Source organism: Dipodomys ordii, unplaced genomic scaffold (assembly GCF_000151885.1).
Source record: "Dipodomys ordii isolate 6190 unplaced genomic scaffold, Dord_2.0 Scaffold85, whole genome shotgun sequence".
Taxonomy (NCBI): domain Eukaryota; kingdom Metazoa; phylum Chordata; class Mammalia; order Rodentia; family Heteromyidae; genus Dipodomys; species Dipodomys ordii.
This window is the reverse complement of record NW_012267301.1, coordinates 3,946,705-3,970,232: the sequence shown is the minus strand read 5'-3', so window position 1 is coordinate 3,970,232 and position 23,528 is coordinate 3,946,705. Positions and strand designations below refer to the sequence as shown.

General features: G+C 41.4%; 1 protein-coding gene across 1 annotated transcript in view; it reads right to left on the bottom strand.

The window, feature by feature from the left end:
- Nucleotides 1–2,085: 2,085 nt before the first annotated feature.
- Sh3tc2 (SH3 domain and tetratricopeptide repeats 2) overlaps nucleotides 2,086–23,528 on the bottom strand; it is a 63,524-nt gene continuing 42,081 nt past the window's right edge. The window contains exons 13-17 of the mRNA XM_013025582.1: nucleotides 9,415–9,565; nucleotides 8,412–8,534; nucleotides 6,538–6,688; nucleotides 4,553–4,749; nucleotides 2,086–3,117 (exon numbers count right to left, since the gene is read on the bottom strand). Coding sequence (XP_012881036.1) covers nucleotides 2,926–3,117; nucleotides 4,553–4,749; nucleotides 6,538–6,688; nucleotides 8,412–8,534; nucleotides 9,415–9,565 — 814 coding nt within the window. The 3' untranslated portion in view covers nucleotides 2,086–2,925. The remainder of the gene's footprint in view (nucleotides 3,118–4,552; nucleotides 4,750–6,537; nucleotides 6,689–8,411; nucleotides 8,535–9,414; nucleotides 9,566–23,528) is intronic.

The window sequence follows — 23,528 nt, the reverse complement described above, 5'->3', positions numbered from 1 at the left end:
GAAGGGTAAACAAAGGAGGAGGCTGCAATGCTTGGTAAGAAATGTACGCATTATCCTGCCCATGCAATTGTAACCCCTCTGTACAGTATGTTCGCAAATAAAATAAAATAAAATTAAAAAAATAACAAAAAAGAACTTTTTTATTAATGGGTGTCACTCTACCATATAAGCCACACCTCCAGTCCAGTGCATTTTTCTTTGTTTTGTTTTGTGTGCTTTGTTGTTTTTCCTTGACTTGTTTTTGTGCTGGTTTGTTGGAGATAGAGTTCGCAGACTTTTCTGTTCAGTATGGCTTACAACCATGATCCTCAGATCTCAGCCTAGTGAGTAGCTAAGATTATAAATGTGAACAATGCACAGTAGGGGCACAGTTGTAAAGTGAGATTTTCAAATTAATGACTGTTTCAGTAAGCAATGTAAGTGCAGAATGCAGTAACTGCAACTACATAGTACAATGTTTTGCTCACATAGAAAAGATATTCTTGCCAGTGCTGGTGACTCTGGAGGATGAGATCTAAAGATCATGGTTCAAAGCCAGCCTGGGCAGACAAATCTGTGAGACTCTTATCTCCAATTAGCCAGCAAAAGGCTGGAAGCAGAGGTGTGATTCAAGCGGTAGAGCACCAGTCTTGAGCAAAAAAGCCAAGCCAGAGCACGAGGCCCTGAATTTTAGCCTTAGTACAGGCATACACACACACACATACACACAGTCCTACCCTATCTTTGGAAGAATACTAAACATGTACATCTGAACACTAGATTGATAGGTGGATCAAAATGCACAGCTCAAAATTGTAACCCAAACTTCCAATAAAATATATAACATGGATACATGCAATGCCCTTCATATATGAGTATAGGTGTATGTACATGCATTTGTGTGTGTATACGTATCTGTAAATTTACAACAACCAAGATCTGGCCAATTACAAGTGCGTGTGAGAAGACATAATGTTTTAAGTGCTTCTGAAGCTCCTTGTGATCCAAGGTTAAGATATGGCTGCAGGGGTAAGAAAAGCTGTAATGTGAAATTACATTCATTACAATACCATCCCTGGTGCCCAGTGTCCTTCTGAGACTCATATTTTCATAGAAACAGCATTGTCAAATCTGTCCGGGGAAGAATGCAAGGTTGGTGGGGAAAGGGAAAGATCTGTAACCCAAGTTGGACAGGGAATGATTTGTGGCATGGGTTCCAGGGCCAAGTGAGCCTCCTTCAAATACACGCTGTGTAACTGTTCTGGAACGCATGTGCCCTGACCATTGCCCAGGAATGTTGTTGAAAGGACTGTGCATGGGAGATTAGACTGGCTAGCCTCAACCACAACATTCCTCCCACTTTGGAGATTTTATAGCTTGTTGTGGGAGCAAAACTGCATCTATTTTGCATACTAGTGGATTAAATCATTCAATTGCCTTTTCTGGGGAAGAAACTCCAGAGTAGAGAGCATCTGACAACCAACCAAACATCTAAGAGAAAATATGCACTAATATGTAGATGAGTTTGGTGACTAGAAAATGCAATGGTGGTTCAGTACCTCCCTTCCACTCCAGCAGACAAACAACATCCCCAAAAGGCTAGATGTGAAGGTCAGTGGTCTGTCAGTCAAATCTAACCTTGATAGGTATCAGGCAGAGAAACTGATAGCCGGTGGTCATCAGATACGTGCACATAGTTTACAGCCAGGCTGCAGCAGCTACTTCAGGAACATTATAACTGTTCACTAAATAGGCATGTCCCTAGGACAAACCATTGACCTAACATACCAGAATTAGAAGCAATTCATGTTCAACAAATGTCCCAGGTGAATCTTATGCACACTACCTGAGAACATCTGCTAAAGCAGAGCTCCTTGAACATTCCTATCACCTGGATCACTGCTTTCAAGAACTAGGGGTCTGAACTCCTGAGGTTCAGCTTCAAAGGTCTGAGATGGGACCCCAGATTTCACATTTCAGACAGTCTCTTTGGTGATGCTGATGCTGCTAGTCAGTAGAACATACTTTGAGTTCATGCCCTAGAGAATTCATAATTCCATTAGCAAAGAACTCTGATACATAAATGCTGTTTCAAGCAAAACCATGTGTGAAGCAGTGATCGGCAACTAATGGAGATGATTTGCAAAGGAGCTACCCTGAAATCAATAAGACATCTTGGTATTTAACCCATTCTTTAAGTCTCCCATCTCGCTTATTCCCATGAGAAAGGAGACAAGATGTGTGTGTGTGAATGTAAATGGTCAATATTTAATGATGTACACTATTTACATGTAACTTATGACATAGTTTTCTCAATACTCAATTTTCAAGCCTTAGCCTTGGGAAAGTTTCCCTAGAGATGTCGGGGGGGCTATGTGGGAGCACAGTTTTGAGGTAGGGTGGAGATGGGGTACCTCATCACACCTCAGGGCCTGTGTGTTCAGCCTGGTCTTTCTGAGGCTGTATCTGTGGAGCCCAGAATCATTGGAATTGTTCCCTGCCAGTCTCTGTGTGAGGAGTGGCACCCCCTTTGGTTTTGAAGAAAGAAAAGAAACTATGTGCTCCCCCGCTGGCAGAGAGAGGGTTCTTTCCCTGAGAAGATTGGTGAGGGTACAACCTGCTTGCCTGCTCGCCAGTGTAGTGTCTGATTTTCTCTCTAGGGGAAGGCACAGTTTCACATTTCCTTCAGAATTGGGTCAAAAGTGTATCTCAGAGACTACTGATATAGAAGAGCCACAATCATGTGCAAAGTCTCCCAGTGCCAACCTGGAAACAGACTTCTCACCAAAGCTCTACCGTCAGCTCTTTGACCCCTCCCCAGGAGCCCTTTTCTTTCAGTGAGCTGGGCCAGCTGCTGATGTTGGTCTTCCCAATTAGTACATAAGAACCCAGGGACTGGAGGCAGCCTCTGACCATGGCAACTGGTCAGAAATGGGGTGGTTCTCCTCAGAAGGCCAAGCCCCCACTACTCAGCCACCGTGCCCTCTCTGATGAGCACCCTGAGGGACGGCTGTGCCACAGAGGGCTCCGGAAGACGTTGTCCAGCCTGCTCTTAATGGTGTCCTGCAGCTCCTCATCACCCAGCAGGACCGCAGCTGCCAGGGCCAACAGGAAGTACTCGGTGGCGTCATGGGCATCCTAACCCCATGGCAGAGGGGAAAGAAGAGACAACATTAGCAACACTTCTGGAACAGGTTGGAAGGCTTTTCTCTGCGCAATGTCCTGTCCCCAAGTTCTGGTCCCTTAGGGGAGCTGCTCCCCCCTTCACTATGGCCCCAGTGCCATTGCTGATCACAGTGTTCCCCCTTCCCAGTCACAGAGATGGCATCTTACCCAGCCTCAACACATCTTGCCCTAGATACAAATGCTTCAGGGGTGTGTCCACGACCCAAACCTGACCTGTCAGTGTGACCCAACAAATGGCCCCCTATCCTTTGTCACATGGACTGCAGCCTCCCAGTAGCTGGAAGGGAAGGAAGCCAAGAAACAGAATGGAGTAGAAATACAGAAGGACATGGGACATTCCATGGTGTTGGAATACCAGGAACCAGAACTACCTGAAACCAACTGTACCTTGGCTGTCCAGATACTTAAGCCAAGAAATTACCTGTTCTGCTTGAAGTTGGTTGAGTTGAATTCTTCCTGTTACAATCTCTTCTGTTCTTGGTGGATGCAATCAGACCATGCATAATTTATCACTGAGTCACTGTTAGGGAGTTTCAGTAGTGCAGAAAGATGGCTAGGGAGTCCCTCACCTCGCCACTCAGGGATGAGAAACATGCTTCTTAGGTGAGTCTCAAGAAGAGAGGTCTGGTTTTCATTTACCCTCATAAGTCAATAATCAGTTCAGGCCAGAAACAAAGTCTGGACAAGAAAAGGAGAGCAGAGCTGACCTGAGTGTCCCCAGGGGGCTAAATAGGCAAGAGCTGGGAGTTATGGTACTAAGAAATGAAAGATTGTGCCAGGGACTAGGGGCCACTGACAAGAAGTCAACCTTGTAGACACAGTTCTAGGGTCAGAACTGGAACATATCTGCAGAAGAACAAGAAGTCCTAAATTCAATTCCACCCAGCAAGTAGGAATACAGATACTAAAGCCTTCTTAGGACTTAAATGTACCCCCAATCAAAGTCCCACACCTCATGATCTCTAACATTTTTGATGGCATACAGGTTTAGATCATCATGAGATGAGTAACAGTTGACTTATAACATTTTGTGAACATACACCTTGATTTTGTTTTTGGAGCCTATAAAGCTTTATGTGGGAGGGGTTTGTGTATTTATGTAGATCCTAAAGGAACTCATAGGCACTTGGCAATGTACCAAGTATATTTAGTAAGCAACATGGCCACAGTAATCACAGCGGAACAAGGAGCAGCTTTGGTGTCACCAATGGGACTTATTGGAAAGAGCCATTGTATCCTCCATGGAATTACTCCCTGCTCGATCTGGGCAAACTTTCCATCTTAGTTCTTTGGTCCTCCTCTCAGCTCCACCCCAAAGACTCCTTACCATCCTTGCATAATTGTGATTCAGCAGTCGCTTTCACATCGCTGGGAAGTTTGCTCTTACCTTCAGCTGGTAGAAGGTGAGTTGGCCCAGGCGATAATATACTTTGGCATAGTACAACGCCTCTTTGGGGCTCTGCATGCACGGTGGGCAAAGGGACAGGGTTTTCAGGTAGCAGTCTTCAGCCATCTCGTACATGTTCAAAGAGTAGTACACAGTAGCCAGTCGGTGAAAGGCCACCAGCTTCTGCTTCTGATCTCCTAGGAATAGGAAAACTGAGGAGCATGTCCTATAGCCAGAATTTTGTATCCTTCATTCACACATTCACTCTGTAAAACTTTCTGTAGTAGACCAGATGTCAGGGACTGTTTATGGTGCATAGTAAACAACACAGAAGAGGCTCCTGCCCTTGTGAGGCTTATTGTCTCAGAGGACATAGACGTTCCTAAAACAATCTTGACCCCCCCCCCAAAACATACATTTCACCTTTGAAGAGTGCTACCAAAGAAACACAGGGATCGCTGAGATAAACTAGTACTATGCATGCTGGACTTAGATGATTGCCTGAAGAAAATGTTCTCTGCATTGCAGATGGCATAGTAATTCCTTAAATCCTATGATGGAATACGGTGACAAGACTGGCTTGATTGAACAGCTTAGGAAGCCTTATAGTAAATAACTGTATAATAAATCCCTTCGCCATGTAGTCTCTCCACCAATAAGCAGCCCCTCCCTAGGCAAGACCAGCTCCCACCCCCCTGTACTACAGCGATCCACTTACTTCTACAGCATGCTTTCAGTCTTTGGTTCCTAATGGGCCCATGGTTTGGTATTTTAGACTTAAATGTGTTTATTATTTTAATAACTAATGTCTTTCATCACAAGTGACCTGCCAAGAAACAAAGTCTTACAGTCCAATCCTATCTTTGAGGTATCTTTCAAGGTAGCTGTTGGAGACCATCTAAAAACATCACTTCTAAGCTTCAAAGGGGAAAAGCCAATTTTAAAAAATCCAAAGAAAAGAAAATTCAAAAACTCCCAGCACAGAGAAGCACATGGATAGAAAGTGAACACTCCCTCTTTTGGCTCGACAGGCTACAGAGCAGTCACAGATAGGGCTGAGCCAGGCCCTGAAGCTTTGCCTATGTTGAGCAGATCTGCTCAAATGAGATTTTCTGCAGTAAAGTTAAAGGTAGGAAAAACACGTGGGTGCTCCTGAGTGCAATTAGACACATTTAAGTCCTGCATCATCTCCATTAGATGTCCTTGATAATGCCCAGAAGTCCCTTCCAGAACCATCTCAGAAGATTCCATTTCCCCCTGCATCAAACCAAGACTCTCTAATCACACCTGCTCACCTTCAACCACTAACACTCGAGTTATTATTTTTTCTTTTTTGTTCTACCTTTGTTCTATGCAGTAACTTCAACTGTTTCCCACTCCCTTGCTTTCCCTTTAAGGGCAAGTTATTTCAAATATGTAGTGAGTTAGAGAAATGGGAACTTGACCTTCATTTACATTTCAATTTCATGGGAAAATAAGCTTGTGACTAATAATCAAACAACTAAAAGTTCATGTCAAAACCCTTATATAATGGGAGCATTGCCTACCCTTAGGATGAAATAGCATTTACCTCTTACTCAGGAAATAATAGTAACTATTATATAAGAATTACATTTTTGAAAATGAATAATAAAATAATAAATAATAAAATAGAACGGTTAAAATATTTAAAAATTAATATAATAATAAAATAATAAAATTTTCTAGGAAGAACTGGAAAAAAAAAAGAATTAGTGCAGCTCAGGCAATGCGATATATCCAAGGATGTGGTAGGGATGCCGTAGACTTCAGAGTGGGTCCTGCTTCTCTAATAAGGAAAAAGGAGGTAAAAGCTAAGCAAAATGCTTAATTATAGTCTCCTAACTGCTTGACTTGGGGTTAGGACCCTGATGCCTGAAGCCTGAGCAGGTGTCCTACTTTCCTAGCCAGCTTTAAGTAGCATTTATCCTTCCTATCCAATGCACTGCGCATTGAAGACCACTTACCTGTGACTACACTCAGCCTGGCAGCCAGCGTGGCAAATTCCAAAGCCTTCTCATAGCCCTGAAGGCTGATCTGCAGCTCTGTTAGCTTGTTGAAGATTCGGAGCTCTGTCCTCACAGCCTTCATCCTCCTTGCCAAAGGAACAGCCCCAGCCTGACAACAGAGAGGCACAGGGACCTCAGTCCACCTGCGCTCAGAGGCCTGCCCTTTCCTGATTGCCTTTCCTTCAGGGCTGGCTACTGGAAAGCCACATATGCCTTTTCTCAACTGGTTCTTCTGGGCCCTGTTCTGGGTGCTTTTCCCAGATTTCAGAGGTTGAAGATCATCCAACTTCCTAAAATTGAAGCAACTGAGAGCAGAAAAGGGAGCTGGTCCTTCCTTAGGTCACCTATGAAGTAATTCACTGATCTCTAATGCTTCCTGAGCACCCACACACACAGAGTTAATACATGCACATGTGAGCATGCTCACAAGTCAGGAACATATGTGTGAGTGAATGCACTGTGAAACATCACTATGAGCGTGGGAAGTGTCTAAAATCACTGTCAACATACACAGTGGCTAAGTGCATGTATGACCATGTGCTGTGTCTATAATCACTATAAGCATGAGCAATGTATTCAATGCTCAATAAATGGCCTTTTCCATTAGTTTCATTGTGGTGGGATTTTAGGCAGCCAATCTCTGAGCATCATTTTCTGGTGTATATGAAAATAAATACTTTGCTAGGAGCCAGTAGCTCATGCATGTAATCCTAACTGCCCAGGAGACATCTGTGGATCATGGTTAACAGCCAATTTGGGCAGAGAAGTGCATGAGATTCCATGAGTCCCTGACACTCCATTTCTAAGGAACTTGAAAAAATGCAGGACTGGAAGGGTGGTTTAAGTGGTAGAGAGCCAGCTGTTAGCAAAAATTCCAAGAGACAGCACAAGGCCCTGAGTGCAAGACCCAGTGTTGTCAGGAAAGGGAGGGAGAGAAGGAGGGAGGAGGAGAGAGAGAGATTAAATAAGCACTTGGTAGACAGGGATATGTTTCCTTTACCTTCAAATAATTAATGCCTGATCTTGTCTGATAGCTAAACTGAACAAATAAACTGAGCTAATATCTGAATCAGTAAAATTTTAGAATTCAGTACTACAGATTTCCTGAACTTCAGTCTGTGATGAACAATTATCACACCTGCTCAATATCTGAACATTGATTTAATTAGCATTTTATACGCCAATGCTTATTTTCTTGCCTCAACTTCTGCAATAAACCTGTAAAATCATGGATTTGATGAGCTGGTATTATACATTTTAAATTTTTACAAGTATGTTTTATTAATGCTGGATAAAATCATAACAAAAAGTTTTAGTGTTCACTCATGTACCTCTTACATAGCTCAATGGTCAAATGCTTGCCCGCCAAGAAAAAGGGCTTGGGTTCCATCCCCAGAACCATCAAAAACTTTTCTACCACAGTGGCACCAGAAGGAATGAGGAACGCAGGCAAAGGTGTAAGTGTGCTACACACTGTAAAGTACTGTGCCCTCAAGAGACATAATTACTAAGGTTTTCTACATGGGAAAGATTATTTCCCAAGCCTCAAAGTGCGTGTAAGAGTGACTAGATTGAAGAGAAGGAGAGCAGGTAAGCACTGAACAAGTAAGGAAAGTAAGGGGGAAACCAGTGAGAAAAGGGAAGAAGGATCTGGGTCATAGTGTGGGCCTGCCCCTGTCAGTGTCCACGTGCACTCTGCACACTTCTCAGATTGTGACTTACTCTGCCCCTGTCAGTGCCCACGTGCGCTCTGCACACTTCTCAGATTGTGACTTACTCTGCCCCCGTCAGTGCCCACGTGCGCTCTGCACACTTCTCAGATTGTGACTTACTCGATAATATTCCACAGCACGGTGCCTGTGGCGGGGCCCATTGAAAAAGAGGTCACCAGCTTCTTCGTGGAGCTTGAGGGCCAGGGAGAGCTCCTCGGACGTCAGGGCTGTTTGGATGGCTGCCTGGATGAGACAGAGACTGCTGGCAAAGGAAGAGTGAAGGGTGTCCGCCCCTCCACAGGAATGGCAAGAACAGATCCAGATATTCTGATGTGAACCTCTGCTAAAGCCCCTCAAATCTAGAATGGCCTCACACACATAGGACTAAGAAGTTGCAGCAATTCTTTATCTGACAGTTTCCCATCCTGAGATAGAGAACTGTTTGGGTGGTACTAAAAGTGGTTTTTAACAGTACATAGGTAAACACTTTGTGCCTTGTTTATGTGGTTGGTTGGTTGGTTGGTTGGTTGCTTTTTGCCAACACCGGTGTTTGAACTCAAAGCCTTGTACTTGCTCAGCTAGTGCTCTACCACTTGATCCATGACTCTAGCCGAAATTTTTGCTGGTTGTTTTGGAGATGAAGTCTCTTAGAATTTTTGGCTTGGGCTGGACTCTATCCTCTGTCTTTGGATCTCAGCCTCCTGAGTAGCTAGGATTATAGGCATGAGCCACTAGTGCCTAGCAACACTTTAATAGTCAAGTATTAGTTTGAAAAAAAGACCAATAATACTTCAAGCTAATGATTTCAAACACTATCTTGTAAAGCCAAGCATAAGGGGGGAAAAAAGTACCAAATGAAAATAATGAATAATGGTACAGAAAGTTCATGGATGTAGCAAAGCCGTAAACTTAAATTATAAATGACTGAAATTGAGAGGCAAGGAGTTAATCCACTCCTGCACATTCCAGAAGGCAAGTAAAATTCCAAAAGAATGCAGAAGCTCCTCCCCGTTCCTGTGAATGCCAAATGCCCACCCTCAACCTACTGGCTTGGACATTATTCCTCTCAGGTTCTGGCCACAAGTACCTCCTTTATACCCAAGCTGGTAAATTCTCCACACACCTGCAGATACAGCTCCACTAGCTCATCTTCCTGAATGAGGTAATGGAGGCGTCCAGCCCCCAGCCAGGCCTCTGCTGCCTTGTCTTTCTCCCCCAAGTCGATGAATATGCGCAGGCTCTCCTTGATACAGTCCAGGGACCTCCTGAGGGAACTGAGAGCAGATGTGGACCTGTGAGATACAAGGGATCCAAGAGACTCGAAGGTCATTAGGCTCAGAAAGAAACTGGCCTCTGGAAGGGAACAACCTTTATCCCAGACCACACCAAGAGGTCAGGGCCTGATTTGAATCCCAGCTACACAGGCTATGGTGACCTTAAGATTATATAAAAACTTCTTTGTACCTGGGCTTCCCCATCCATAAAATATCCCTAAAATGGAAGTACAACTGTCTCTGTCTTAGAAGACTGTTGTAATGGGTGAATGATATAATAAAATGCGAATGTTTACAGCAGGGCTCTTCAAGATATGAGCTCTTGATGAGAATTTGATCCACCGAATGGACTATAATATTTTTTCAAGCAACTAATATAGACACCAAATACATATTTATTAAGAGGATAGATGAATAAGTGACCAGAGTGGCAGCAATTATCATAAAACCAATTTTGGTATTTTGTTAAGAAGAAAAATCAAAGTAAGGTGAAAGTGGTTTTAATCTAAGTTTGTGCTTTATTTATTCTCTTTTATTTATTTGGAAACTAATTAGGTGATGGTCTTTATTTACAAAATGGTATCACTTAGAAATTTCTCCCATGACAGAGATTAGTGAAAAAATAAAACATGAATAATATGGGGTTATACTCCCTAAAAATTTGAGACTGGGAAGAAATAATGGATCATCTTACAGAGGTGGGGAACATCTGGCCCTCAGCTCATATCAGGACCTTGAAATCATCTGGTACATGATGGATAGACATGTATGCTTCCTTTGGGTTTCCCATATCCATCTATCAGTACCGATCTTGTACAGCCTACAAATGATGCCATACATATCCAAAGGGCTTTTGGAAGAAAAAGTGTTCCCCATCCCTGATAGTCTTCAATCCCAGCAGCAAGGAGTCAACTGGGGCCTCAGAGAATGTACCCCAGTGTGTTGAAATGTCGTGAGAGCCTCAGCTCAGGTACCAGCATTTTATCAAGGCTTCCATGTGACCCTATTATGCATCTTGTGTTGCGATTGGCTGTTCTAGCCCAACCCCCTTATGTATAGAGGAATCAGACCCATAGATGGGAGGTGATTTGCCAAAGGCTGCATAGTACACTACGGGGAGAGCCAATACCAGAACTTCCTTCTGATTCCCAGCCCAAAATGCAGCCCATAGTTTCCACACTTCTCAAAGCATGACTAGCAACCCATCTGCACCAAAACCACCTGGATGCTTATAAAACCTCAGATACCTGGAGTTTCCATGGACTATTAGAATCATAATTGGAATTCAGAAACCTGAATTTCTAAGACATACCCTGTTTACACTCATGTGCACCACAGTTCAAGATCTACAGTTCAAGATCCACATCAACCTGTGAACACTTAGGTAGAAAGTTCTCCAAGTTAGTACCTGCCGTGGGTTTCATGAGTCTTATTCATATATTGAAGGCTCAGTCTTCAGTGAAGTTGTGATGATTTGGATACAAAATGGCCCGGAGACTCTCATATTGGCAGTTTGGTCCCCAGTTGGTGGAACTTTTGAGAGGTGATTAGATCAGGAGGGTGTTAACTTCATAACTTACTGGGCTATTAGAAGTAGAGCCTAGTTGTAGGAAGTAGGTCACTGGGGTACGTGATGTTTTATGTGTGTTGATTCCAGAGGCTCTTGAACTCAGGGCCTGGGCACTGTCTCTGAACTTTTGTGCTCAAGGCTAGTGCTCTACCACTCTGAGCCACAGCACCATTTCCAGCTTTTAGTAGTTACTTGCAGATAAGAATTTCAAGGGATAGGTGGGAATGTGGCTTAGTGGTAGAGTGCTTGTTTAGCATGCATGAGGCCCTGGGTTTGATTCCTCAGTGCCACATAAGCAAAAAATGAAGAAGAATTTCATGGGCTTTCCAGCCCAGGCTGGCTTTGAACCATGATCCTCAGATCTCAGCCTCCTGAGTAGGTATGAGCCACCAATGCCCAGCTCAGGTAGTAATTTTGAAGGGTATATTTTATCTCTATCTCTGTCTTTCTCTCTGTCTCTTCTCTCTTTCTGTCTCTACTCTCACTCTCTTTCTCTCTCTTCTTTCTAGCTTCCATAAGGGGAGTAGCTCCTCTTTCTCATATTCCTGCTGCCATGAGGCTCTGCTTCATTACAAGAACATAGCAATGGCATCAGACAACCACAGAATGAAATCTTAAGCCAGAATTAATCTTTCCTCCTTTAAGTTGGTTTCCTCAGGTATTTTATCACTGTGATGAAAAGTGACTGACACAATGGCAACAGGAGAAGCATTGAGTCATTTGGGACCTAGCCCTTAACAGGGATCTCATAGCTGTCACAGAACCACGGTCACTTCCCACAAGAAAGTGTTCCTATAAGAGAGCAACATTGCCCTATCCCTGCCGTATACTTGGCATTCCTGTCTCACCACACACTATCTCCATTGTCATGCTATCCGCCAAGGCCTTAGCACAACCAGGTGGCAATAGCACCTTGGCCTTGCACTTCCAAAACTGTAAGCTAAATAAACATTTTTAGTCATTACCATTTTCCATTGCTATAACAAAAGTATTTTGTTATAGCAATGGAAAATGGACTAAGACACCACCTCCTCACAAAGGGGCCACTAGGTCCCTTTTCTGAAGTTAACAGAAGCAAGCATTGCCTTGACGGATGAGCCCTGATTCTTTTTTGGCAGTGAGGCAGCTTGTAAGCCTTGTGAAAAGGGATAGTCATTTGGCACATACAAGAACTACAAAAGAAGAACTCAAGATTTTCCCACTGCCCTGCTCTTGGCATAAGATCCTAGCATCGAGATTAAGCATCCACTTCTCTCAAGTATTAGAGTGTCAGATTTACCACTGGGATTGCGCTATGAGTTTGATCTCCTTATAATAGTTCAGTGATGACCCACCTCCCCTGCTGAACTACAATAACCATAGGCCTCTTTCACTGTGGGAAGCCCTGTCCATCATCTCTCCCCTCCCCCATACCCCAGGACAATAGCAGGGTTAAGAGGTTAGTTAGCAGGCCTGGCCTCCGCAGCTCTCTCCATCCTCACTGGAATGGCTGATGAAGACAGGACTCATAAATCTCATCCTGATCCAATTTCCTGCTGTGTTTTTGTTTATTACCATTTTCTATCCTGGGATGTTTTTGAGCTGAAGTTGTTTTCTCCAGACCCTCAGGGAGCAAGACTTAGATGCATACAGACAGACCAACTCACAGAAAGCATTTGCTTTCAGACTGTAGAAGAGAGAAGAAGATATACATTTCTCTCTTAGAAACCCAGCTATACACAGCCCAGCAACAAGACACCGTGGAAATGGAGAACTTCCAGCGACAAGTGCATCTTGTCAAGACATACATCTGGCCTGTGATCCCCAGTAAAACACAAGTGTCTTTGTGGTCTAAAGTTGGAAAAATGGTCTACAGCTTCATTGAGTCTTCCTACCACTGACACCCAGTCTCTATTGACCATCCTATATCCCCACCAGCTAAACCACAGTCATAGCCTAGAATGGCCTGGCATCCCCCAATTCTTCCCACCCATACCCACAGATACTACATCTGCTTTGGCTTCCAATGAAAACAAGTGTAATGTGTAGCAGCAGCCATTCACTCATCAGTCCTGATTTCCTCTCCTTTCAATCTTGATTCTGCTTTTTTTCTCATTTTTCCTGATTCCCATCTTAGTCTCTAGGATTAAGCCCTTCTGTCTTCCTTCTGCCTGTAATAAACCTGTAGCCAAGTGACTCCAACATACCTGTATTCCTAGAAATCTTCCTCCCGACCTTCCAGTGCTTTCCAGGAACTTGCCCTGCCTGGATGCATCTGACTGATCTCTGGCCAAGGCCAGCCTCTTCTAGATGCTTCTGCCTCTTCTAACAAGAACTGTCACTCTGCCCGAGAGTTGAAGTAGGAACTTTCAACCTACATTTTCTCATTCAATTTCCCTAGAAACTCTAAGCCACTATGGGTCGTAACTCGTTTTGCAAATAATGAAGCCCAGACATTTGGAGATTTATTTTTAACTAAGCCAAATTTCCTTGCTGGTCTTTATAGCATTGTTTTGAGCTCTCACTGTATTGTCTCATATGAATGATGGCAGGTCTACTACTGGGAATTTATTAAGTTTATGGTACATGCTAGGAGCTTTATTTACATGCCTTAGTTCATCTTATCATCATAACAGCCCCAAGAGAGCAGTACTGTGTATGCATTTCTCAACAGTGAAATAAAAGTAAAAGAAGGGTATGTAGGAAAATGTAATAATACCTGTTTAAACCAGCATTCAACCTAAAAAACAAACTATACAGAGGTAGCTTAGATATCAGCTGTGAGAAGACTTTCGCTTTTTGCTTTTTCGAGATAAGGTCTTCAGATGTAACTCAAACTGATCTTAGTTTCCTGAATGCTAAGATTACAGGCATGTGCCACCACAGCTGACTGACCTTTGCTTTCTTTTACCACTTCTATCATCTCTCCCCTAGAGTTATAAAGGACATAAGAAGTTTAAAACCTTAAAAGCAGTTTTCTCATCTATAAAAGTCTGGTGGCTCATGCCTGTAATCCTAGCTACTTATAAGCTAAGAATCTGAAGATCACCATTAAACCTAGCCCAGGTGGGACAAACCAAGAGAATCTGACCTCTCATTGACTACCAAAAGAAGCTGAGAGTAAGGTTGAGGCTCAAGTGATAGAGCACTCACTAGTCTTGATGGGGGGGGCGGGAACTCAGGGACAGCATCCAGGCCCTGAGTTCAAACACCAAGACCAGTGTATACACACACACACACACACACACACACACACACACACACACACACAGGTAGTAGTTGAACATCACAAAATAGGGATCAAGTGAGGACATAGCAAAAGCAACTGTTTCTTTGCTTAGGGTTACAGAACTGTGAGAGATTAGTTGCTTTAGTTGTATTGAAAAACCAAATGTTGAAACATGTTTTTCCATTCCACAGAAATAAGAAGTGTAAGGATAAGGATAAGTTCTAGGAGTAGGAGATTTCAGCCTGCTGGTATATTCACATGCAAAGAATTATTATTCCACAAGGACCTATTGCACGCAAGGCATTTCCTCTTTCTAAAATTATTATTATTAGTTGGATGCTGGTAGATCAAATCTATAATCCTAGCTACTATGGAGGCTGAGATTTGAAGATTGTAGTTTGAAGCCAGCGTTGGCAGAAAAATCATTGAGACTCTTATCTCCAATGAACCACCAAAAACATTGGAAGCAGAGCTGTGGCTCAAGTGGTAGAGTGCTAGCCTTGAGCAAAAAAGCCGAGTGAGTCCTGAGTTCAACCCCTAGTACCAGCATAAAAATAAAATAAAATAAATAGTATGTGTATCCTTTGTGGCACTTTGTAGACCTTTGGTGCAATTCCTCTTTCCTATACTATTTATTCTGTGAGCTTTGTGAGCTCCAGGACTAGAACGCCCTTATCTGATTTTGAGCACAGTATGTGACCATAGTAAATGCTTAGTAAATATTTGTTGAATCAATCCAAGGAAGCCATAAAGTTCTCATGGGGCCCACCACCAGGTGAACCAGGATAAGGTCCAGAACCAGGTCTGTGTGTATCATCTGGACACAGAAGTGCCCCATCAAGAGATCAAAAGCTTTGTCAAATTAGATTCTGTAGTTATGACCAGTATGTAGAAAGGACATGAATCTGCAGTTACTGGACAAAGGGACAACAAAGTATCCCTTAGGACTGCGCCCAACTTTTTAGCACATATTTGTCCTCCCTTATCATTGCCCATCCCTAAACTCCAGAGAAAAGCATTCAAATAGGAAGAATTAAAACCAACAGAAAGGCCATACAGGGGAGTACAAACCATCTTAAGTTAAAATGTCAGGGATCTGACCTAGTACCAGTAAAATCAAGCAAGATCATCAGTCTAGACTATCTGTAACAATCAGATGATAGACAATATTTTTTTTAAATGACGCCCTTCTCACTGACATAACCCTATGAGGTTTTTGGTATGAGCTCAGTAGAAAAGTAGCCAAAAGTAGACAATCAGGGAATTAAAGCCTGTGCCACTTGCAGACGGCAAGATAAGCTGATAAACCAAACCTGCCTGACAATCAAATGGGTTCAAGAGAGTATAAAAGAATGAGGAAGTACAGAGGACAAACAAATGAGGAAATTGAATGGGACAGTAAATCTTTGGTGTTTGAACCTTACAGGAAACCGAAAAGAAACATGCCAATCAGAAAGCCATCCAGTTTTCACTATTCAACCCTAGGTCAAGCTCTGCAATAGGGAAGACAGTTGAAGACAGCCCAAAACAGCTCAGAAGCACTGAACCGCCATCTTCTCGTGATACATTAATGCCACATGCTCTTTCTGTCATATTTCTCTTCCAATAAACTTTTCTGTCATCTTCAAGTATTACCTGAATTCTTTTCTTGCCAGGCACAAGGGCCAAAGTGTTTCTCTCCCAGTTTTTCCTTCCCATCCCCACCTACAAGTTGAATAGTTCATTTTCAACATAGTATCTAGTGAGTATGACTGCCATATTTGTTCACCCTTTGTCCAACAATTTCTGTGCTCCCCTTTACCCTCCCAAAGACAAATAAACTAACAAACAAAAGGAAAAGACAACAGAAACAGCAACAGCAAAAACCTTGTTTCCACTTCTTAGGGTTCAATAAGTATTATTTTATATGATCATATGCACATAGCTATTGAGCCTTTGTGATCTGCTACTAAAAATAGCCTCCTTTGATCTTACTGTGTGAATGTCTAGAAACCTGTATAATTTATCATGTTCCAGTGTTTTTTTGTTTTTAACATCCAGTGTGTTGACTTGTTCAGTTAACCTAAAATGTCTGGTGCTTTGGTCAGCCTTTCTCAGCTATAAACTCATTGATGGCATTCAGCCATCTCCACACATTATTTATCTAGGGTGAGAAAACAAAATACATACTTGTATTCAAGTGATCACTAAAGTTGCTGTTAAATCTACAAAATGTCTTTCAAATGGGCTCCACATTTCCAACACTATTAGAAATCACTCTGTCTTTCTAACTGTAATTTTCATCCTTTTCTACTTTCCAAGATCTTCCTTATCCTTCAGGGGCCTCCTCAAACATTTTACCTTGAAGAATCCTCCCCAATGAGTTCCCTCCTTCCTACAAGGGTTCTCTCCTTTCCCTCCAAACCTGTCTCTGCAGGTACCTGCCACCTCCTCCATGAACACTTGCACCTTGAACTTGGTGAAAATGGAAATCCTTTAAAGAGAGCCCAGTTGAAGAAATCTGTCCATTGCATCGAGACCCAATTAATAAGTTCCTCCTAGAATCTGTACCAGGAAAAAAATTGCTCAGACATACATTTGTTTATGTTCTTCTATCAGACAATGAGGAATTCATGACTCCTCCCCCTTTTACCTTAGCTACCAGGAAACCCAGGTATGGGAAAACACCTGTTATCTATCTGTCAGCTAGTCTTTGCAGTTTTTTCTCTTTTTTTTTTATTTTTCATTTGTATTTTGTTTTGTTGTTTTGAGGCCCCTAAAGGAATTTATGATTTATACACACCATATAAGCATGGCATTTCAGCATGTTTTCTTTCACAAAATGGCTGTTTTGTTTCAGAGAGAGTAACTTCCTGTCCGCAGGAATTTCCTGTGACATCAAAAGTACTTCCTGCAATTTCTCTTTTATGTCACTCACATTGATGGCAAAGCAGAAGAAACAGATGTTTTTTTCCTCCCAAAGACATTAAAAAAAAAGATCTCAGATATTAGAATTATGGAACATTAAACTTACAAGACCCTAATTTGGACCAATCTTTGCAATAATAGGGTTATGAATCCCCTAAGAATCTACTCCTACATAAAAACTATGAAAATATTGGCAAAAAATTGTCAAAATAACCTTTTTCTATTTTCTAGAAATTAACCAAAGAATACATAATAACCAAGGAATGTTTGCTTTAAAAATTGGCTGAATTTTGTTGAAAACAGTGAGCTTTATTACTTTTTTAAGTTTGCAAAACTCTTTAAGCCTAGTTGTTTTCTAACTCTCCCTAGAGCTATCTTGCTTACCTGGCCTATGGGAGCCTCAACCCCCAGAGTGTCAGGAACACAAGAACTTGGGAACTTTATACCTATAAATTCTTTCACTAAAAGGAAGAGATGGGATAGACTGAAAACCAAATAAAAATCACGTATTAATGATCTTATGGTGAACCTATAAATTGAATACAAAGTAAATAGAATGAAGAAAGTATTAAAAAGTTATGTCAATGATAAATGTTATAAGAAGAGAAACCAATAGAGAAATTCAGCTTATTTAACAACCTTTAAAAAATAATGAAAAGAAAAAAAGTGGAAGTAAGCTTTGGTTAATATGATCAAGAAAAAAAAAGCAATTAGAGACCAAGGAATTAAAGTGAAAATGACTACCAACTTCACAGATCTAGACAGGACTATAAGGAAATACAATGAACAATTTTACATGAATAAGTTACACAAAAATTTAGATGAAAGAAAAACTACCAAAACTGATCAAGAATAAGTAGAAATTTGAAACATGCTTAAAACAACTAGCCAGATTAAATTCATAATCAAAAACTCCTTATAAAAAGACCTCAGATGCAGATGTCATCACAGATAAATTCCACCAAAAGTTTAAGGAAAAGTATTTTACAGATTTGAAAAGACAGAAATATATTACTCACTTTCTCATGTCTGTGACAAAATATCTGAGCAAAACAATTTGAGTGAAGAAAGATTCATTTTGGCTCACAGATTCAGAGCTTTCAATCCATCCTGGAGGAGAAGCTGAGGCAGAGTAGGCAGCTCATCCCATAGTAGCCAGGAAGCAGAAAGAGAGAAAGAGCATGCAGACCATAGTGGGCTTTCTCCTTTTTCCTCTTTTACCATCCAACAGGATGGTACCACCTGCTTTCAGAGCAGGTCTTACATACCCTTAGTTAACTCTCTGGAAACATCTTTATAGAAAGGTTGATATTGATTAAGAAGCATTGTATTCATAAGCTGACATGTTGAACAATAACCTCTTTGTACAATTACCTAAAGATAATAAAACATAATTTATTAAAAGAAGAAACACAGAAGTGTGCTTTACTAATATCTTAGGCACCTCTCAATCCAATCAAGTTGATAGTCAAAGTCAGCCATTACAGGGACCACATCCCTCATCTCATTCTATGAGGCAATGAAGAAAGTGAAAAGATAATCCATTAGCTGAAAGTGTTCACAAAGCACGTATCTGATAAGGGACTTGTATCCACAATCCATAAAGAATTTTTAACACAACAATAACAAGGAAAAGTGTACAACTTCAGAGTGGGCAAATGACTTAAACAGACATTTCTTCAACCAATATACACAAACATAGCTAGGCATTATGGTTCATGCCTGTAATCCTATCATCCTAGTTATCCAGGAGACTGAAATCTGGAGGCTCCCTGTTCAAAGAGAGCCCACAGCAAAACGTCACAAGACTCTTTCAATTAACCAACAAAAAGGCTAGTGTGGAGATGTGGCTCAAGTGATAAAATACCACATGAATCAATGAAGCCAAACAGGTACCAGTCCCTAAGTTCAGACCCTGGTACCAGAAATATAAAAAAAAGAAAGAAAAAGGTGAGGAGGAGAGGAAGGAAGGAAGAAAAGCAGACAGGCAGGCAGGCAGCAGGTAGGCAGGCTAGCAAGCACAGGAAATAATATCTACCATTTTAGGTCATAAAGCCATACCTACTAGGATGGCTAAAACAAACAGAATAGAACCTTCACACATCATTAGTGAGGATGCAAATTGGTTTGTCCCCTTTGAAACGTCTTCTGGTCATTACCCAAAAGTTTAAGCATAGACTTAATATATGTCAGTAATTCCACTGCAATGTATATACTCAAAAGAATTTTAAACATATCTTCACATTTATAGAAGCATTGTTCATAATCAGAAAATGGAAAGAGAAACAGATAAAAATATCCCTCAACTGAGAAATAAACAAACCAATGTGGTAGAATCCTTTAAGAGAATTATTACTAATACTGCTAGCTGACATAACACAAAAGAACCTTGAAAGAAGCCCAGTCACAAAAGATGCTTCCATTTACATCAGATATCAGAGAAGGAAAACCTATGGAGACAGATGGACTGAGGACTGGCAATGGGGTACCACCTCCTGGAGGAGTCCATGAAGATGTTTTGCCAGATAGATGGTAGTGATGATCATGAAATACTCTGTGAATATACTAAAAGCTATATTGTACACGAAGTTATAACTAAATTACACATGCCACTAAATTTAGTGCTTTTAACTCAGTAATGTTATTATCGAGAAAATCCCTATCTATCTTAATTCAGCAAACTCTTCCTCAGAAGTCAGCCGCTGCTTGAATGCTTGTAATGACAATACAAGCTCCCACAATGCTTGTGGGCAGCAATGCCCTCACATGGTACAAGCTGGCCATTTGGGATAGTTACTTTGGATTTATTTTTCCCTAACTATTGGATTCCCCAGCACCTTGTATAGTACCTGACACATCAAAAGGACTCCACAGTGAGATAAAATGCTGGATTACCATTTCATAGTGAGATTTTTTAAGGGAAAAAGTAAGCCAACCAAGCAGTATTATCAGATAACAAAACTTTGATCATGATCCCCCTTAAATAACTAAGATTTATAACTAAGTCATTGTGTTTAATATATTTCCTCTTTAACGTAAAAAGTGTATATCATGTAATCTTTCACATGCCTGAAAATTTTCTACGTGGATATTTTTAAATCTTTAGGAAGTTACTTTTAGATAGTCTCGATAAATGACAGTTGCAAAGGGGCCTTTATTTCTCAACTTATAATCGCCAATGTTGGTTTAATTTTAAAACACATACAACTGAGAAATGAAAAAACCAACTATTTAATTTTAGAAAACCAACTACATCCCTCCTTTGGCTGCAAATCCCCATATCCAAATCACTCGCATAGTTTGCTTCCTTATCAGCAAGTGCTCCCTGAGGAGAGGGCCTGCTGTGCAGAGTCAGATCTGCAGATTCCACTGCAGGCCAGTGGTAGCAATGCCATGCTGGCACTCTGACCACTGTTCTTCTCACTAAAGAGCAGATAGCCTGTTTCCAAGCACTTTTTTTCCTTGTCTGAACACTTCAAAATGGAACTAGGGGCCTTTCCAACCAAACCACCCAAATTCTCCATCTTATCAACAACAACCATGTGAGCACAGCTACAGCTCCAAGATAGTGAATTTAGGGATCAAGGAACTAACTTACATTTGTCTACCCCATCCCCCACCCACATATATACTATATAGCTAGCTCTGTGGGGCCTATTGTCTATCTTCAAGAACTCTTGACCATACTTGAGAGTCCTTCATATCCTGAAAGTTTAAGCTGTTGAGCTCAAGGGCTTCCCTGAAATGCCTACAACTTTAATAATCTGTCCCCAAATGTCAAGGTTTTTTTGGGGGGGGTTGGAGGCAGCAAGAATTCTAGTACTCATGGGCAATGTCAGAATTACATGCATAGCTCACTAACTATCCCAAACAAAACTGAAAGGTTTCTAATTCAATTAAATGTACAATAACCAAGAGAAGTGACTTTTTGAATGACCCATTACTAGCTGCTCTGGTTTCCTGGCTCTTAATCCATTTGACCATCCCTCTCACAGTGTGTAACTTCGGGATTTCTCTGGTCATTTGTTGTGCCAACCACAGCTCTACTCCAATCTCTTTTTTGTTGCACTCATCTAAGAGCAGTAATGCTGAGTGCTGTCTTAGGTGAGGCCTGACTAGCAATCAGGCTGCTCTAGCTGGCTTCTCTTTAGGATTCCAGTGGTTTTGACAACCAGAAGCGAGCAGGGCTGGAGAGTAAAGGATAGCAGCAATAGCTAGGATTAGGATTAATCTAAGACTGAATTCATACTGTAGAAACAAGAGGCAGCAGTAAGTCTGACACATTTGGCACTCTTAAAATCCAACTTTCTTGCATCAGTACCAAGCTGCTTTTATTAATATGGCTTTGTAATAGTGTTTGACATTTGGTATTGATATTCCTCCAGCACTGTTCTTCCTGCTAAGGATTGTTTTGATATTCGGGGCCTTTTATTAATTCCATATGAATTTTTGGGTTGGCATTCTCTACTTCATTGAGAATGTTGTGGTTTTGATAAGTATTGCATTGAATTTGTAAATTGCTCTGGACAATGTTGCCATTTCCACAATGTTAATTCTTCCAGTCCATGAGTGTGAGAGGTTTTTTCATTTCTTTTTTTTTTTTTGGGGTCCAGTCGTGGGGCCTGAACTCTGGGCCTGGGCGCTGTCCCTCAGCTCTTCAGCTCAAGGCTCTCTACCACTTGAGCCACAGCACCACTTCCGGCTTTTTTCTTTTTGTTTATGTGGTGCTGAGGAATCGAACCCAGGGCGTCTGGCATGCAAGGCAAGCGCTCTACCACTGAGCCACCTTCCCAGCCCAGGTTTTTCCATTTCTTTAAATCTCCTTTAATTTCTTTTTTTCAGATTTTTTAAGTGTGCAAATAGAGGTCCTTTGAATCTTTGGTTAATTCCCAGTTATTGTTGTTGTTGTTTAGGGGGAGGCTATTACAAATGGGGTTGCTTTCCTGATTTCAGTCTTGATTTTTTCATTGTTGGCATACAGAAAAGCTAGTGATTTGGGGGAAGGGTATTTTATACCCTGCTGCTTTGCCAAAGTTTCAGATCAGCTCAAGTAACTTGGCATTTATCCAATAGAACACAAACAAGGCCACACTAAAGTTACCAGCACAACCATGTTCACTACAGCACTATATACCATAGCCAAGATATGGAATCAGACCAGAGGCCTCTCAGTGGATTACTGGATTAAGAACGTATGGTATATACACACAACTGAATTCTACTCCTCCCTCAAAAAAAATGATATTGTACCATTCATAAGAAAGTGGAAAGACTTGAAAAAAATATATTAAGCCCCGTAAGCCAGATCCAAAGAAACATAGGTTGCATGGTTTCCCTTATTTGTGGAGCTACAATGCACCTATAAAGCTACAAGTAAACACACTGAATGATTTAAAAGATACATTGGAACATGATAAATTATACATGTCTCTTTGCATCCACACACAGTAAGACCAAAGAAGATGAACACAAAGGCACATTATCTAGGTGCATCTGATCATATAAAATAATATTTATCAAAATGAACTCCAGGAAATGGAAACAAGAGGTTTTTTTCTTTATTGCTGTTTTTGTTTTCTTCTCTTTTTGTCTTGTTTGTTCATTTATCGGTCTTTAGGAGAGTAAGGGGGCATATAAATGGTGAACACATCCAGCAGTGTGTTGAATATGAACAATACAACTTGTGGGGGGTGGACAAGAGGGAAAAACTGGGAGTGAATGAGGGAAGGGGTGACATTGTTCAAAATGAAATGCACTCTTCATCTGACTTACATAACTGTAACCCCTCTCTTCACTACCTTCAGAGTAACAACAATAAATGCATGAAAAAAATCCAACTTTCCCAAAGCCAAGTTCTAAGATGCATCACCAAAAGCATAGGATTGTTTCCTCACAAGGGTTCATTGAAGCCTACCTTTTGGATCTGCTACAGAAGCATCCAAAGTCCTAGGGTGTTCTGAAGGAATGGAAACAGGTCAGGCAGGGCTAAGCCTTCCACCTGCTCCTCACAGGCCACAAAGATCCCAAACTCCCTCCCTCTCAAAGACAGTGGAAAATTTGGAGAACTTCTGATTCTTGTAAAAGAAAGTGAGGGAAGGGAAAGGGAGAATATTCAGAGAGGACATTCACATTATCTGATTATTCTCGTGCCCCATGACTAACTTGTTGCCTAAAAAACACAAAAGCTCTGGGGCTGGGAAGGTGGCTCAGTGGTAGAGTGCTTGCCTTGCATGCCTGAGGCTCTGGGTTCGATTCATCAGCACCACATAAGCAAAAGG